We start from the raw sequence: 14,285 nt of genomic DNA on the forward strand, positions 1-14,285 counted from the left end.
CCCAGAGGAAATCATATTTTTCTAATTGTATTCCCGAAAAAAACCTCGTAACAAAACTAGGTAAAAACCTCTGGAGGCGAACATGTCTTTTCATTCAGTGGTGAATGCATGATATCAGAATGTAAAAAGTTCATGGAAAGTTGTAAGTAGCCGGAGGGTGGCATTTAGTGTAGGAAGGGACGATGGGTGGGTGGTAGAGGGGTGGTGGTAGGTTGAGGTGGTTTTTATGATCAGTTGCGACGCGCTAGTCATGGATTGCAGTTCGCGATTGATCCCATTTCGTGTTTATGTTTTCACGTAAAGTTAGTTTGTGAGTCTCAACTATGTTAAAAAACAAATGTAATTTTATTAAAAATGGAAAATTAGTGATTCCTACACAGGCTTCGTTTGTGAATTGTGGATATAAGTGTTCCTCGTCGTAGGGTTTGTGATTTTAACTGGATGTTTGTGTCTTGGTGTAATCTTCTCTCTTCAAATATTACCTAATGTGATTTCATATTTACACCACGTTTCAATAGTGTTAGCACGGACCATGTACAAATATTTCCCATATTGCATTGCTCACTGTTCTCACGTAAATGAATAATAATGTTTTCACCGACTAGCTCGGGTGTAACGGATCGTTCATATTTCAGTAGTGACAGTGATATAAGGGTATGGCGATAGTGATCTCTACCAAGTCTAAAGTAGTGACGTCAGTGATAGTGACGTGTGTTGGTCTAGTGATCACGGGGATTGTAGGAATATCTTCAAATTGGTTTGGTGTTGTATATAGTGACAATGTGGCGCTGCCTTATAGACACCTGCATATAAAAAATCAACATTCTAAAAAGGTAAATATTGTTATAGTATCAGCTAGTTATATAAAAATATTCTATGAAGTAAATAGCTTAGTAACCTAATATACTACAAAATAATGCACTGTTGCATTACTTGAGGGGATTTTAACCTAGGTTCAAACAAGTTTTTCCAAAGCTACGCTTATTAGTAACCGTATCGCTATACCAGCATGGATTTAGAGATATCAGAAGTAAATGCTAAACACAACATAGATACATATTTGAATAATAATGTACAAGTAATCAAAATACGAGTTTGTTAAGTACAGGCACTGGTCATAAAGTGCGTTATTGCTAATCAAATCAGTGGATGATTTGTCTCATTGTTGTCGTATCAATCACATTGAATATTGTGATCCAATTCCTCCGTAAAGGAAAAAATTATATTGGTTTAGCTACCATTCTATAATTATAATTCAGAAATAAAGTTTTTTCTCATACCTTAATGTCAACAATACCCTTACTTTTTTATGTGCCAAAGGGGGGTTTGGATGAAACGAAGTCTTAAACTTTTTTTCATCATAGGTAACCTACATACATAAAGTAAAAAAATACATACATACATAAAATACATACAAAAAGTTATTACTAATTATTATGTGTGGTTATTTCTTCTTGATGATTTTACTTTTATCATTTGCTATTCATCTTATTTGTATTACAATATTTATTAATTAATAATAGCTAATGATGTGTTTAGTAGTCTAGTTTATTTTAAACATGAAGTTTAGTAAAGTACACATTACAAAAGAAACAAGATACGGTATTATAAACATAGCAATACGAAATAATGCCTATATGGAGAGCTTAAATACTTAAACATTAAATTTTAAAATAAAATTCGTTACCTGTAAAATTCTGTTTGGTAAATGTTCCATCAAGACAGAAACATAAATAAAAATATTTAAATGTATAATGTTAAACTGATACTTCTTTATTGTTTTATTATTTCTTGGACTCAGAATACATAATTTTTGTATAAATTAAAACTATTCAGCAATTGGTTTGTGTTTCTGTTGGGTTTCATCCACATAAAGTTCCAAAATAGTTAAAGAGTAGGAAACTTGAAAAGGATCTCGGAAGTTAGTGTTTACTCTGAAGGAAGTTCTTTGCTTAACTCAAACTCCCATCCGAAGTTGTAAACTTTGCTTAGTTTATTTTAAACTTGGTTTAGGCAAAGAAAATGAAATTCTCAGTAAGAGAAGCCAATGAATGAAACGTAAAATATATCCCTTAACATATTACTGGAATCCCAGGAAGTTTTAAATTTCAGTTTAATGAAATATATATTTAAATAAATAGTATAATTGTTTTAATTAAGTGAAACACTAGAACCGGAATTTGATTATTCGTAAATGGCCTCAATGCAATAGTACATTTACCAAAATTAAAGTATATTTATAATAACCACTTGCTATTGATAAAGAAATATTAACAATAATTAATATTATATGCGACGATAGATATACACCAATTCACTTGTGAGTATAGGTTTTTGTATACATTTAAATATATTTATACATACATTATATGTTTTTGGATTTACTTAAATATGCTGCATTCTGTATGCTGAAGTATAAACAGTTTTGTATATATGCTATTTGAGGTACCTGTTTTGTTCCAAGTGAAGACATATGCTCGAATTTATTTATGTGCCTCTTGGCTGTATTTACCTAAATATTAATTATTTTACAAGTTTGCTTTCAAAATATCTACTGCGGATCACAATAGGTAAAGTTGGGCTGTCCAGTCACAGTAAGAGATTAATTACTTTAGTTACATCAGTCCGACTGAACTCCTCGACTCAATTCTGTGTAGAAAGGGACTGGCAACAATCTCCGATAGCTTAACAATAACTTGGGGTTTAATTACATCTTTTGTTTCCCTTCCTTTCTTTCATTCCTAATAAGATACCTGTATTTTATGTTTAAGTAAAACATGCTGTTTTCTTTTACATGACAGCTTATTAAATTTGCATATTTCCCTAGTTTTTAAGTTTTTTTTCTATTTTATAGAAAATCTATAAATTTCCATTGGAGTTTTGTATAGTAATACAGTACTGTATTTTTACTCTAATTTGTATTTATGTATAGGCTACGCAAACTAAATTAAAAGCGTGTAGTTTTGGAAATATAACTAAGGTTCCTGAAATAGCTGTACTTAAAATTAACATCTTATGTAGATATTCAGAAGCAATACAGTAGCTGTACTCTAATGTTGTACCAGATACTTTTAATCTTGCCTAAGGCTATCTTCTCCCACCACTACTTTATTGGACAACGCGAATTGGCCACTGTAATTTTACTCAATTGATCTAGTTTTAACCAACAAGTGGATGTTCGTAATATGACTTTTATAATTTCCAGACTAAAGACAAGATTATTTGTAATGTTTATACCGCACGTTGTAATTCCGAAGCAGCTCTTGCATATTAAAATGTAAATCTATCTGCAAATACAAGAATATAGATTATTTTATAGGGAATCAATATTGGGAAACCTGTGGAAAGGTTAAATTAAAATCAGAAATATTAGTCACCCATCTTTTTACTGTAAGAAAGTGTTACCTAGCCTCTGATAATGTACAAATTCACCAGAACAGGTCTGAATACAGGCAAAGATAGGACTTGCACCCGAGGCCTAATATCTTTGTTTAGCTGGCCGAACAAGTACAATCATATCGCTGTAAGCTTAATAAAGTGAACAGCGGCTGTCGTTTCATTGATTCTATGTTCTTATGTGTCTTCACTTTTTTGGATAATATTATTTTCCTTTCGAGACGGTAAGCTATATTTTATCCAATTTAAAGCTTACGACAGTAATATTCAAAGAAACTATTAATATAGAAAACCCTGTAAGAAGAACAAGTTTAACTGTCAATTTAAAGATTTAAAAAGCCTTTTGTAAAACCAAACATTTCATGGCAGATGTTATTTTAACTGTATGTCAACCTGAAACTATACAATTTAAACAAACCGACCCAAAAATATTTCCTCTTATATTAAGTGTATATTCTATCTAACTTGGGCTGTATAATGTTACCCGATAACCTAGACGTAATGTAAAATCATTAAGAGATTTTTTTTAGTTTCAAAATATTGAAGGGATAAGGTAGATTAGTTAGTGTGAGTTGTGTTGCACAGATAAATCCAACAGTGACAATTGCATGTGACAGGTTTGGATACTGTTTGGCCTTTCACGTCACTTTGAAAGAGACACACGCATGTTTGTACTGTAAAACATATAGGCTCAGCTCTAGACAAGCAAATAATATTTAGACAACAGAAATCCTGTAGGTACTGTGGTACTACAGCGAACATGTGGATTTTGTCTGTGGTGGTGTCATTGTATAATATGCTTGCTTGTTTTAGTCGTACAGCTTTGCACATCCAAACACGTAAACAATGATTGAGGCTTGTACAGAATTCACCTGTTCCAGCATGGCTGTCTGTGTTGTAGCATAAATAATTATATGAAAATATATAAAACCCCATTAGCTCTAGGAAGCATAATTATTGATAATTAAGAGCGCTTTAGAAAGCTTTATTGTTTAAAGCCTCTAAACTGACCCTATTTTACATTCCCATTCTTCTGCACATAGTATAACATAAATTTTGAAATTGTTATAGGAAAAATGTATTTGAAAGATATTATTTTGCATTTGATAATATATTATATTATTTATATATTACTCCACATGGTTACCAAGCTTTTAAATATATAAAAATGCCAAACGGCAATGATTATCGGAGCAAACCTGTAAAGTAAATGCATATTCATAGCAGTGCTTAATTAGGGAAAAAACGTTTTCAGCAAAAACAAAAAAAAAAAACAATATTTAGGTTAGTAAGCGAATACATTAAAATTTTTATAGTGAAAAATTGTATTATTAAATTTATATTAAGTTATCCTTAATATCATAAATTTATGAAGTTTATATTGTTGAGCTTACCTATTACAGAATGTATAATGAATTAAAGTTGTGTAATATAATGGAAATATTGTGGATATTTTAACTTATGTTTACTTATTAATGTATATTACTTATTCTTTAGCAACTCTGAATGTATTGAAACCGTTTATATCCAACATTAAAATCAATGAAATAGCAGTGTTTTTTTAAAATTATTATTACTATCAGTGAAGGATTATCAATAAAAAAACTTTTCTTTATGTTATTAGTTGAAATAACTAATATTTTATATTTGATCACATACTTCTCTTTTATTCAGGTATTATTTATTCTACTAATCTTAGCCCTACATGTCTGAGCAAGTAAACGTGTACCAGCCACCTATAAAACCTGTGAAGTTGGGATTTTAGCTTAAGCTTTCAGACCATCCAGTAATATGTTTCTCGTCCGCCATCATTAAAAGCCCAGGCCTCATCCAGTAGTGATATGAACTAACCAGTACGGAGAATTTGACCTTTTCTTGCTTAGAATTATTTAAATGTATTTTTCCTGTGCTGCTTAGTGTTTGCTACGTTAAGATATAATAATATCAGTTTATTATTTTATCATTACTAATAATCAATTGGTTTAAACACTAGATATCGTTGGTACATAAACTAGTTCGAAGTCATTCATAAATCTGATTTTATTGAGTAAGCTATAAAACAATCATATAGTTTTTATGTAAAAAAAAATATGTACATTGTAAATATTAAACCTGTGAACGTATGGTTGATAGGCCTACTTCTAACTGTAAAAGATTTTTTTTCTTTATAACAATGTTCTCGTAAATTATTTCTTCTAACTTCAATAGGGTTGCCCCCAAATGATATACGCAGTCATTAAATGCGTTAGATTTAGTGACTACGGTCATGTATGGTTTTAATAAAACAAAACAAAACTTATTACTGGTATACCTTATATAGGTTAGCCTACCGTATGTATACTTAACAACTCTAGCTTGCGTAATCTACAATAAAATGAGCTTATAACATGTTTTTGTAAGTAATCCAAACAATCTAAGGCATGTTACACATGGTAAAAGTAAAAAGTAATATTTTTTTACATTGAATAATAAAAAGGGTCTTTGATATTAATCATCAGCTCACTGTCATAATACAACTTCTTAAAGGCTTTTGACGGCTTTCATCATGATTGGTCGTAGGAATCACTGAAAGCTGAAAATTTGTCACGGAAATTAAAACAGGCTTTATATTTTCATTTATAAATGTTTCTTCCTTACATACAGAAATGATTAGAATATTTATCTGTGGACTGAAATAGTGCATATTTTTATATTTCCATCAATTCTTTAATCAATTTTTACAATTTAAATTATATGTTCATTCAAATTTTACATTAGATTTTATATAATATTGTCTTTTTAACTACACTTAGCACGTGCAATTTGCAAATACAGACCTGAACATATTTGTTTTACCTTAACCTACAAACAGTGGTACTAAACTGCCTAGAATAAAAGATTCCATTGGATTGCAATAAACTAACACGAGTGGAGTTTCATGAAATATATGTAAAGCTAAATAATCGTACATCGTTACTGTATTTGCTAAATCACTCATATACAACCATACTTGCAGACCTTGTAAGCAATCATATACTGTTTAATCCTGTTTAAGGCTACGTAATAACACCACTTCAATATAAGACTCTGTCATTTGGCTACTGTAATTGTACCCTAAGTAATTATTTAGTTCCGAGAATTGTGTTGATGTTGGTAATATGACCTTTGTAATCTGTGGACTAATTGTTGGTGTGAAGTGGATTATGGGTGGATTTTGTAATTGTTGTTACTGTTGTTGTTTGCTTCATGTGTATTTTGTATTAATTTAAATGGTATGCTAATTCTTGGTTGTAAAAACAATGTATAGTTTGTTATTTTCAATTACCAGAATATTGATTTTTAGATTTTTTAAGTGATTTTGTGTATTAAAAATAATTAGGATTTACCATCAGAAATACAATGGACTGTTATCTATTTAGTTTCATTCACGGAAGGTAAATACAAATACTTCTAATAATTCGTTTGAAACCTATATTTACACTTATAATGTTAACTCAGATTCGATAAATATATATAACAAATGGTAAGTGGTGATAGATTTCAATTGGACACTCCAATCATCATCAGACCATATATGCGAATTTTAATAAAATTGATATGAAAAATATATAAACGCATATATGACACATAAGTAGTAATGCAAGAAGAATATATGTACTTTAACACTGTATTTTTTTTTTAAAATATTCTGGAAACTTTTCGGTGACGTTAGTCAAAAAGCATATATTTGTCTAACTTTATTGTCACAAAGTTTTAAGTAGTTTCAGAATCCAAGCATTTTGTATGTCGTAAACTTTTGCCACACGTGATTTTATGACAAGTTTATTTTATTCTAGAAGGTCTACCCATAAAAGCACAACGGCTGCATAAAGCTGCAATGTCAATACAGGATAGAAATAACTTTTTTCCCCACATAGGATCGTATATTTAAAAGAATTCGTTTTCCAGTAAGATAACAACCTTTTATTATGAGTTTATATTCAATTTTATTTATCCATGCTGGTCGTTCTTCATTTCTACGTACCTATTAGTATATCACTCAAATGTTCAAAACACAATTGTATTTTTATTTTATCGCAAAGCTACTAAGCTATAACAAATTTTGTATACTATTGTAAATTTCCTAATTTATGACTTCATAGGACAACATGGAAATTTAAGTTGTAGAATGGTTGTGTGTTCTTGGTATAAATAAATACATTGCAGTAATAGGTTTGAACAAAATTAGTCGTAAATGGCAGGAAAAATAAAAACACCCGGTGTATTAAGTCCTATTTACATTGTCAAGTTGCCCGAAGAAGTAAAATTGCATGCAGTTAATTTAATAATTTAATCAACGACCATCGGTGTGTTGGTTCTAAGACAAATTGTTTTCCCTACTTGTCTACAAATCATTTTTCAGGGAACGTATGATATTAAAATAGATTAATCACAATAATAATAATCGAGGAACTTCATACATCACCCATATTTAAAACAACTTCTAAAACAAATCTAACGCCAAACAGAAAAACTACATGTTTAATTTTGTGTATTAAAATGAGTAGTGACAATAGAAGAATATGACGTCACTTGGGGCGTTTTTCCCCATAAGAATAACATGGTGAGCTTTTTTTAGCCACTAATTCCAAAAATCCTGCTCTCGACCTATACAAGCCTATATTAATGTTCAATACAATTGTATAACTTTATTACTATTTCAAATCCACATCCATTCATATGTATATTCTCAAAATCATCAACTTGACAGTGCGAGGTTTGTGCGCGAACTTGGGCATGCTGCTGGCCTTGAGTGAGACCGGTCTTCTCACCATCAACAGCGACACTAACGACAACACATCAAGGCTACTTCGGGTACCTCCGCCAAGGTTCGGTGAACCCACACGACGAGCAAGCGACGAAGCGTCCACACCACTGCAATTAATTATGCAGACAGACCAGTCTCAGGTGTTTTGAAAGAGAGAGAGAGAGAACGCGGCGCGGGAGAGAGTGGCGACACATGTCTAGACAGGTCCATGGCGCCAGACACATTGACCTGATTGATGTGATGACAGGTGACAGGTGTCAAATTAAATTTGTACTTTCATATTTTAATTTTCTCCAGAAATTGTTAAAATAAATTTTACAAATACACTGCAATTGTTAAAAATTATTTTATGAATTGTATAGAATTCACTCGCTGGGAATTATAGAAAAAGGCGGGGAAAACCGGTTCCTTCAGTCAGTCCCCTTCCGTCGCAGCGCAGCCATCTTGGTCTCTAGCTCCTCCTCCTCCTCTGGTAAGTTTTTTTGCACATGCAGGGCTGCGCTAGTGGAAGGCGTCGGCACTGTGGACCTGTCGCCTCCAGACATCTGGCGCCACGCCCCTGTCCTGGCATCCAATAGAACACCTGAGACTGGTCTGTCTGCATAATTAATTGCAGTGGTATGGACGCTTCTTCACTTGCTCGTGTGGAAATGATACTTAGTTAAGTGACTGCCTGTTTGTGTATTTATTATTTGACACTTAGAGTATTTCTCAATACAATTGTGATAGTGAAACTTAAACATTAAAGTCCCAATTTTTGAACTTAGAAAAAATTTATAAAGTTTTTCCTTTAACACTTAGATTATTATTCTCCAATTACACTTTGTCATTTTTCATGTGACTTTTACTATACAAAAAATTACTAAGTCCTGATTTGTAAAACTTAGCTAAAATTTCACTCACTGAGATAACATAGATAGTCCTTCCTATAGCACACACACTGTATAAATGTAGACTCAACATTCTGAATTGCTATGCAGTATTTTTTATTTACAAATGTAACTTTTAAGATTTAGTTTTGATTTTGAAAATTGCAATTGTTAAATCTTATTGTATAAAATTGTTTTGAATATTAAAACATATATTTAAATTTAGAATTCTGATTTAAATTATTATTTCTCATTAATTGAAATTTTCAAAATGTAATTTCTACAAAAGAGTTTTTCTCAATATAATTGTGACTATCAAACTTAAACATTAAAGTCCCAATTTTTGAACTTAGAAAAATGTTACAAAGTTTTTTCTTTAACACTTAGATTATTATTCTCCAATTACACTTAGTCGTTTTTCATGTGACTTCTACTATACAAAAATTTACTAAGTCCTGATTTTTTAACACTTGGCCAAATTTCACTCACAGAGTTAACATAGGTAGTCTTTCCTATAGCACACACACTGTATAAATGTAGACTCAATATTCTGAATTGCTATAAAGTATTTTTTATTTACAAATTTAACTTTTTCAGATTTAGTTTTGATTTTGAAAATTGCAATTGTTAAATCTTGTTGTATAAAATTGTTTTGAATATTTAAATTTAGAATTCTGATTTAAATTATTATTTCTCATTAATTGAAATTTTCAAAATGTAATTTCTACTAAAGAGTTTTTCTCAATATAATTGTGACAGTCAAACTTAAACATTAAAGTCCCAATTTTTGAACTTTAACACTTAAATTATTATTCTCCAATTACACTTAGTCGTTTTTCATGTGACTTCTACTATATAAAAATTTACTAAGTCCTGATTTTTTAACACTTAGCCAAATTTCACTCACAGAGTTAACATAGGTAGTCTTTCCTATCGTACACACACTGTATAAATGTAAACTCAACATTCTGAATTGCTAAAAAGTATTTTTTAATTAACAAATTTAACTATTAAGATTTAGTTTTGATTTTGAAAATTGCAATTGTCAAATTTTATTGTATAAAATTGTTTTGAATATTAAAACATATATTTAAATTTAGAATTCTGATTTTAATTATTATTTCTCATTAATTGCAAATTCTCAAAATGTAATTTCTACTATATAGAAGATGCCAACCTAGGTTTTTAGCTACATATATAAAATGAAGACTACATGTCAACATTGCTCTGCGTCGCTCTCCAAAAAAAGCAATCTGATTCGCCACTACAAGCTAAAACATCAAATGAAGGTAAAACTGTGTAAAGTTTGTAATTTAATCTGTGATAGTAACATAGCTCTAAAATCTCATATATTACAAACTCACAAGACTTGTAGTTTCTGTAAAAGAAATGTTGTTGGTCATTTTAAAAGACATGTAAATTCTTGCAACAAATGTCCATATACAATGATTAAATTTGTTGGTGAATTGATTAAAACTAAACTTAAAAATACTCTTCAGTCTTGTCCTCTGCCAATAAAATGGACTTTAATAAGGAGAATCAAATTTATTAAATATACAATAGATCAAAATGGAAAATTAATTAATGAAAAAGAATGTATTGCAGATTTTAGAAGCCTTACCATCCTAACCATTGAGAAGAGAGATTTAAAGTCTCAAATAGAAAATACACTTTTAAAGATTGATGCGTCGATTCATAAATATCAAGCCCAAGGCAGTGGATGGATATATGACCATACTAAATATTGGCAGTTACATGTTTACAAATATAAGCCCCTAACTCCAAAGTCATATATTCCAACACCAAAATGTATTCAATTGACAAAAGCAGTTCTAAATATAAGAAATTTTGACAATAAATGCTTCCTTTGGTCAATTTTAGCAGCTTTATATCCAAGGAATTCTAAAAATAAAAATGCTAAAAGAGTCTCTAACTATACACCCTATGAAACACAGTTAAATATGACAAATATAAAATATCCCGTAAAAATATCTGATATAGATAAATTCGAAAGACAGAATAATATAAGTGTCAATGTTTTTGGAGTTGAAGACCTTAAATGTGTATATCCATTAAGAACAACCAAACTAAATAGAAATACTCACATAGATTTATTATTATTACAAGAAGGTCGTAAATCACATTACTGTTTAATTCGTGATTTTAATATGTTAATGCTCCACTCTACAAAAAATAACAATAAGAAGCACTTTTGCAAGTTGTGTTTACAACATTTTTACACTAATGATAAATTGGAGCGTCATGCAACATATTGTAAAAACTTTGATTCTCAACGAGTGGAAATGTCTAAACAAGATACATTACAATTTAAAAATTTTAAATATCAACTTAAAGCCCCATTTGTGATTTATGCAGATTTTGAATGTTTTATAATCTTAAACAACCATACTCCATCTGGATTTGCATTCGTAGTAGTTAAAGAGTCTAAGATTATTTCTGAAGAGTTATATAGTGGTGAAAATGTTATGGATGTGTTTTTCAAAAGGTTGTTTGAGACTTATGACTTCATTAAAAGTCAAATGGCGATATATATTCCCCTTGTAATGACTCCAGAGCAAGAGGCATCTTTTCAAAACTCAACACACTGTCACATTTGCGAAAAGCCCTTATATTTTGATAGGGTGAGAGATCATTGTCATTCAAATGGCCAATACCGTGGAGCTGCCCATAATGATTGTAATTTAAACTATAAAGTAACAAAGAAAATACCAGTATTCTTCCATAACTTGAAAAATTATGATGGCCATTTAATAATGCAACACTTGGGAAAATTTAATCGTAAATTAAATTGCATAGCTAAAGATATGGAAAAATATATATCATTCTCAGTTGATGATTTAGTATTTTTAGATTCATACAACTTTCTGTCCCTTCCATTATACAAATTAGCTTCCAATTTAAATACATTTAGATTCATAGACGATCCACTACTACAACGTAAAGGCGTATTTCCCTATGAATATATGACGGGACCAGATAAGTTTGCAGAGTATCTCCCTCCTATAGAAGCATTTTACAGTACTCTAACTAAAGAACATATCTCTCCCATTGAATATGAACATGCTAAAAATGTCTGGACCCATTTTAATATAAATAATTTACAAGAATATCATGATTTATATCTTAAAACAGATGTATTGCTACTGGCTGATGTGTTTGAGACATTTAGAGACCTGTGTTTAAAAGATTACAAACTTGACCCCGTACATATGTATTCACTTCCTGGATTAACATGGGAGGCCTGTCTTAGAATGACTGGTATAAAATTACAATTGTTTAAAGATATTGACATGCATTTGTTTATAGAAAGTGCGATTAGAGGAGGAGTCAGTATGATTTCCACACGTTACGCTAAAGCCAATAATAAATATATGGGCGAACACTATGACCCCAATCAAGAGAGTGTCTATTTAATATATTTAGATTGTAACTCGCTATACTCCACAGTGATGTGCGAGTCGCTACCCATGGATGGATTTTGTTGGACGAATGAGATAGACTACAAATACAATCAAAATGATGAGTTTGGATACATTTTAGAAGTTGATTTAAAATATGATAAAAGCTTACATGATTTACATAATGACTATCCATTAGCACCAGAGAAAATGAATAGCAAATTAATACCTAATTTAAATGACAAAACTAAATATATTTTACATTACAAAGCATTACAAAAATATGAGGAATTGGGTTTGATTGTTACAAAATACCACAGAATTTTAAAATTTAGACAATCAAAATGGCTTGCGCCCTATATTAATTTTAATATTGAAAAAAGAAAATGGGCTAAAAATGATTTCGAAAAAGACTTTTACAAATTGTTAAATAATAGTCTCTTTGGTCGGACAATTATGAATCAACGAAAGTTTCGTGATATATATCTCAAGGATGAGTCACTATTAACAAAATATGTCACTAATCCAAGGTTTGATTGTAGCAAAAAGTTTGATAACAATTTACATGCTATACATTTAAATAAATTAGTTGTAAAGTTTAATAAACCAATATATTTGGGAATGACCATTTTGGATATTAGTAAAGTAATAATGTATGATTTCCACTATAATTATATGTCAAAATTTAAGAATAAAAGATTTCTAATGACAGATACAGATTCTTTAATGTATGCTATCGTTACAGAGGACTTTTACAAGGAAATAGAATGTGACTTACACTATTTTGATACCTCTGGATATAGTAAAGACCATTTCTTATACTCTGATAAAAATAAAAAAGTCACTGGAAAGTTTAAAGATGAATTGGATGGTCATATTATGTATGAATATTGTGGTTTAAGACCAAAGTTATATTCTTATATTCCTCTAAAATGGTTATATGAAGAAGACAAGCAAGCTTTAGAGGTCAAAAAAGCTAAAGGAGCTGATGGTGCCACAGTTAAACATCTCCTTAGACATCAACATTATTTGAACTGTCTTGCAACTGGTCAAGACTACTATGAGAATGTAACAAGAATTAAATCTACAAATCATCACCTTCAAACCTTGACCATGAATAAGAAAGTACTATCGTTTGACGATGACAAGAGGTTTATTCTAGAAGATGGCATCAACACCCTTGCTCTTGGTCATTATAAAATTGATCAAACATAAATCTATATTTGCCATTATTCTTCGACCTTTTTTTGTCTATTACGAAAAAGCCATATTTAGTTTTATCCCAACATTGGTGGCAGAGATTTCTAAATTGGTTAAATGAAAAGTCATTACCAACATGATTGTTATATACATGTTTTAAATTTAAATCATCTTGTTTAAATAATATTAGGAAATTTACATTATCACGTAAATGTTTGTGTACTTTGCTGTAAGATTGACACAAGTAAAAACAGTTAATATTTTTATGTCGACCCATTGAGAAAAATTGTGTAATATTTGGACTATTTATGTCATCAAATACAACAACTGACTGTGATTTTACATCATTTGGTGTGATTTCACAGTCAGTAAACGTGTGTAATTTCACTTCATCACACAAACTAAATATTTCAATTATTTTTTTATATTTTTCTTGTTCTAACGATTTGGATATTAAATATAAGTTTGTAAATTTTAATCCTTCCTTTCTTACAATTAAATTATAAATTACAACCGTCTTCCCACTTCCACTTGGACCGCAAATAACACATCGAATATTGGTAGGAAATAGACCCAACTTCTTTGGTATATTTTCCTTAGTATGTACTATTTTAA

The 14,285-nt window shown here is 30.2% G+C and overlaps 1 protein-coding gene across 2 annotated transcripts in view; it reads left to right on the forward strand.

Annotated features, from left to right (window-relative positions):
* Nucleotides 1-327: 327 nt before the first annotated feature.
* LOC128983334 (collagen alpha-1(XVIII) chain-like) overlaps nucleotides 328-14,285 on the forward strand; it is a 162,097-nt gene continuing 148,139 nt past the window's right edge. For both annotated transcript variants that reach the window (XM_054402585.1, XM_054402586.1), the window contains exon 1: nucleotides 328-833. In XM_054402585.1, the coding sequence (XP_054258560.1) occupies nucleotides 657-833 (177 nt within the window). In that variant the 5' untranslated portion in view covers nucleotides 328-656. The remainder of the gene's footprint in view (nucleotides 834-14,285) is intronic.

The sequence above is a fragment of the Macrosteles quadrilineatus genome, unplaced genomic scaffold (genome assembly GCF_028750875.1).
Source record: "Macrosteles quadrilineatus isolate MER2022 unplaced genomic scaffold, UCM_ALF_1.0 Scaffold_1__1_contigs__length_201487025, whole genome shotgun sequence".
Taxonomy (NCBI): domain Eukaryota; kingdom Metazoa; phylum Arthropoda; class Insecta; order Hemiptera; family Cicadellidae; genus Macrosteles; species Macrosteles quadrilineatus.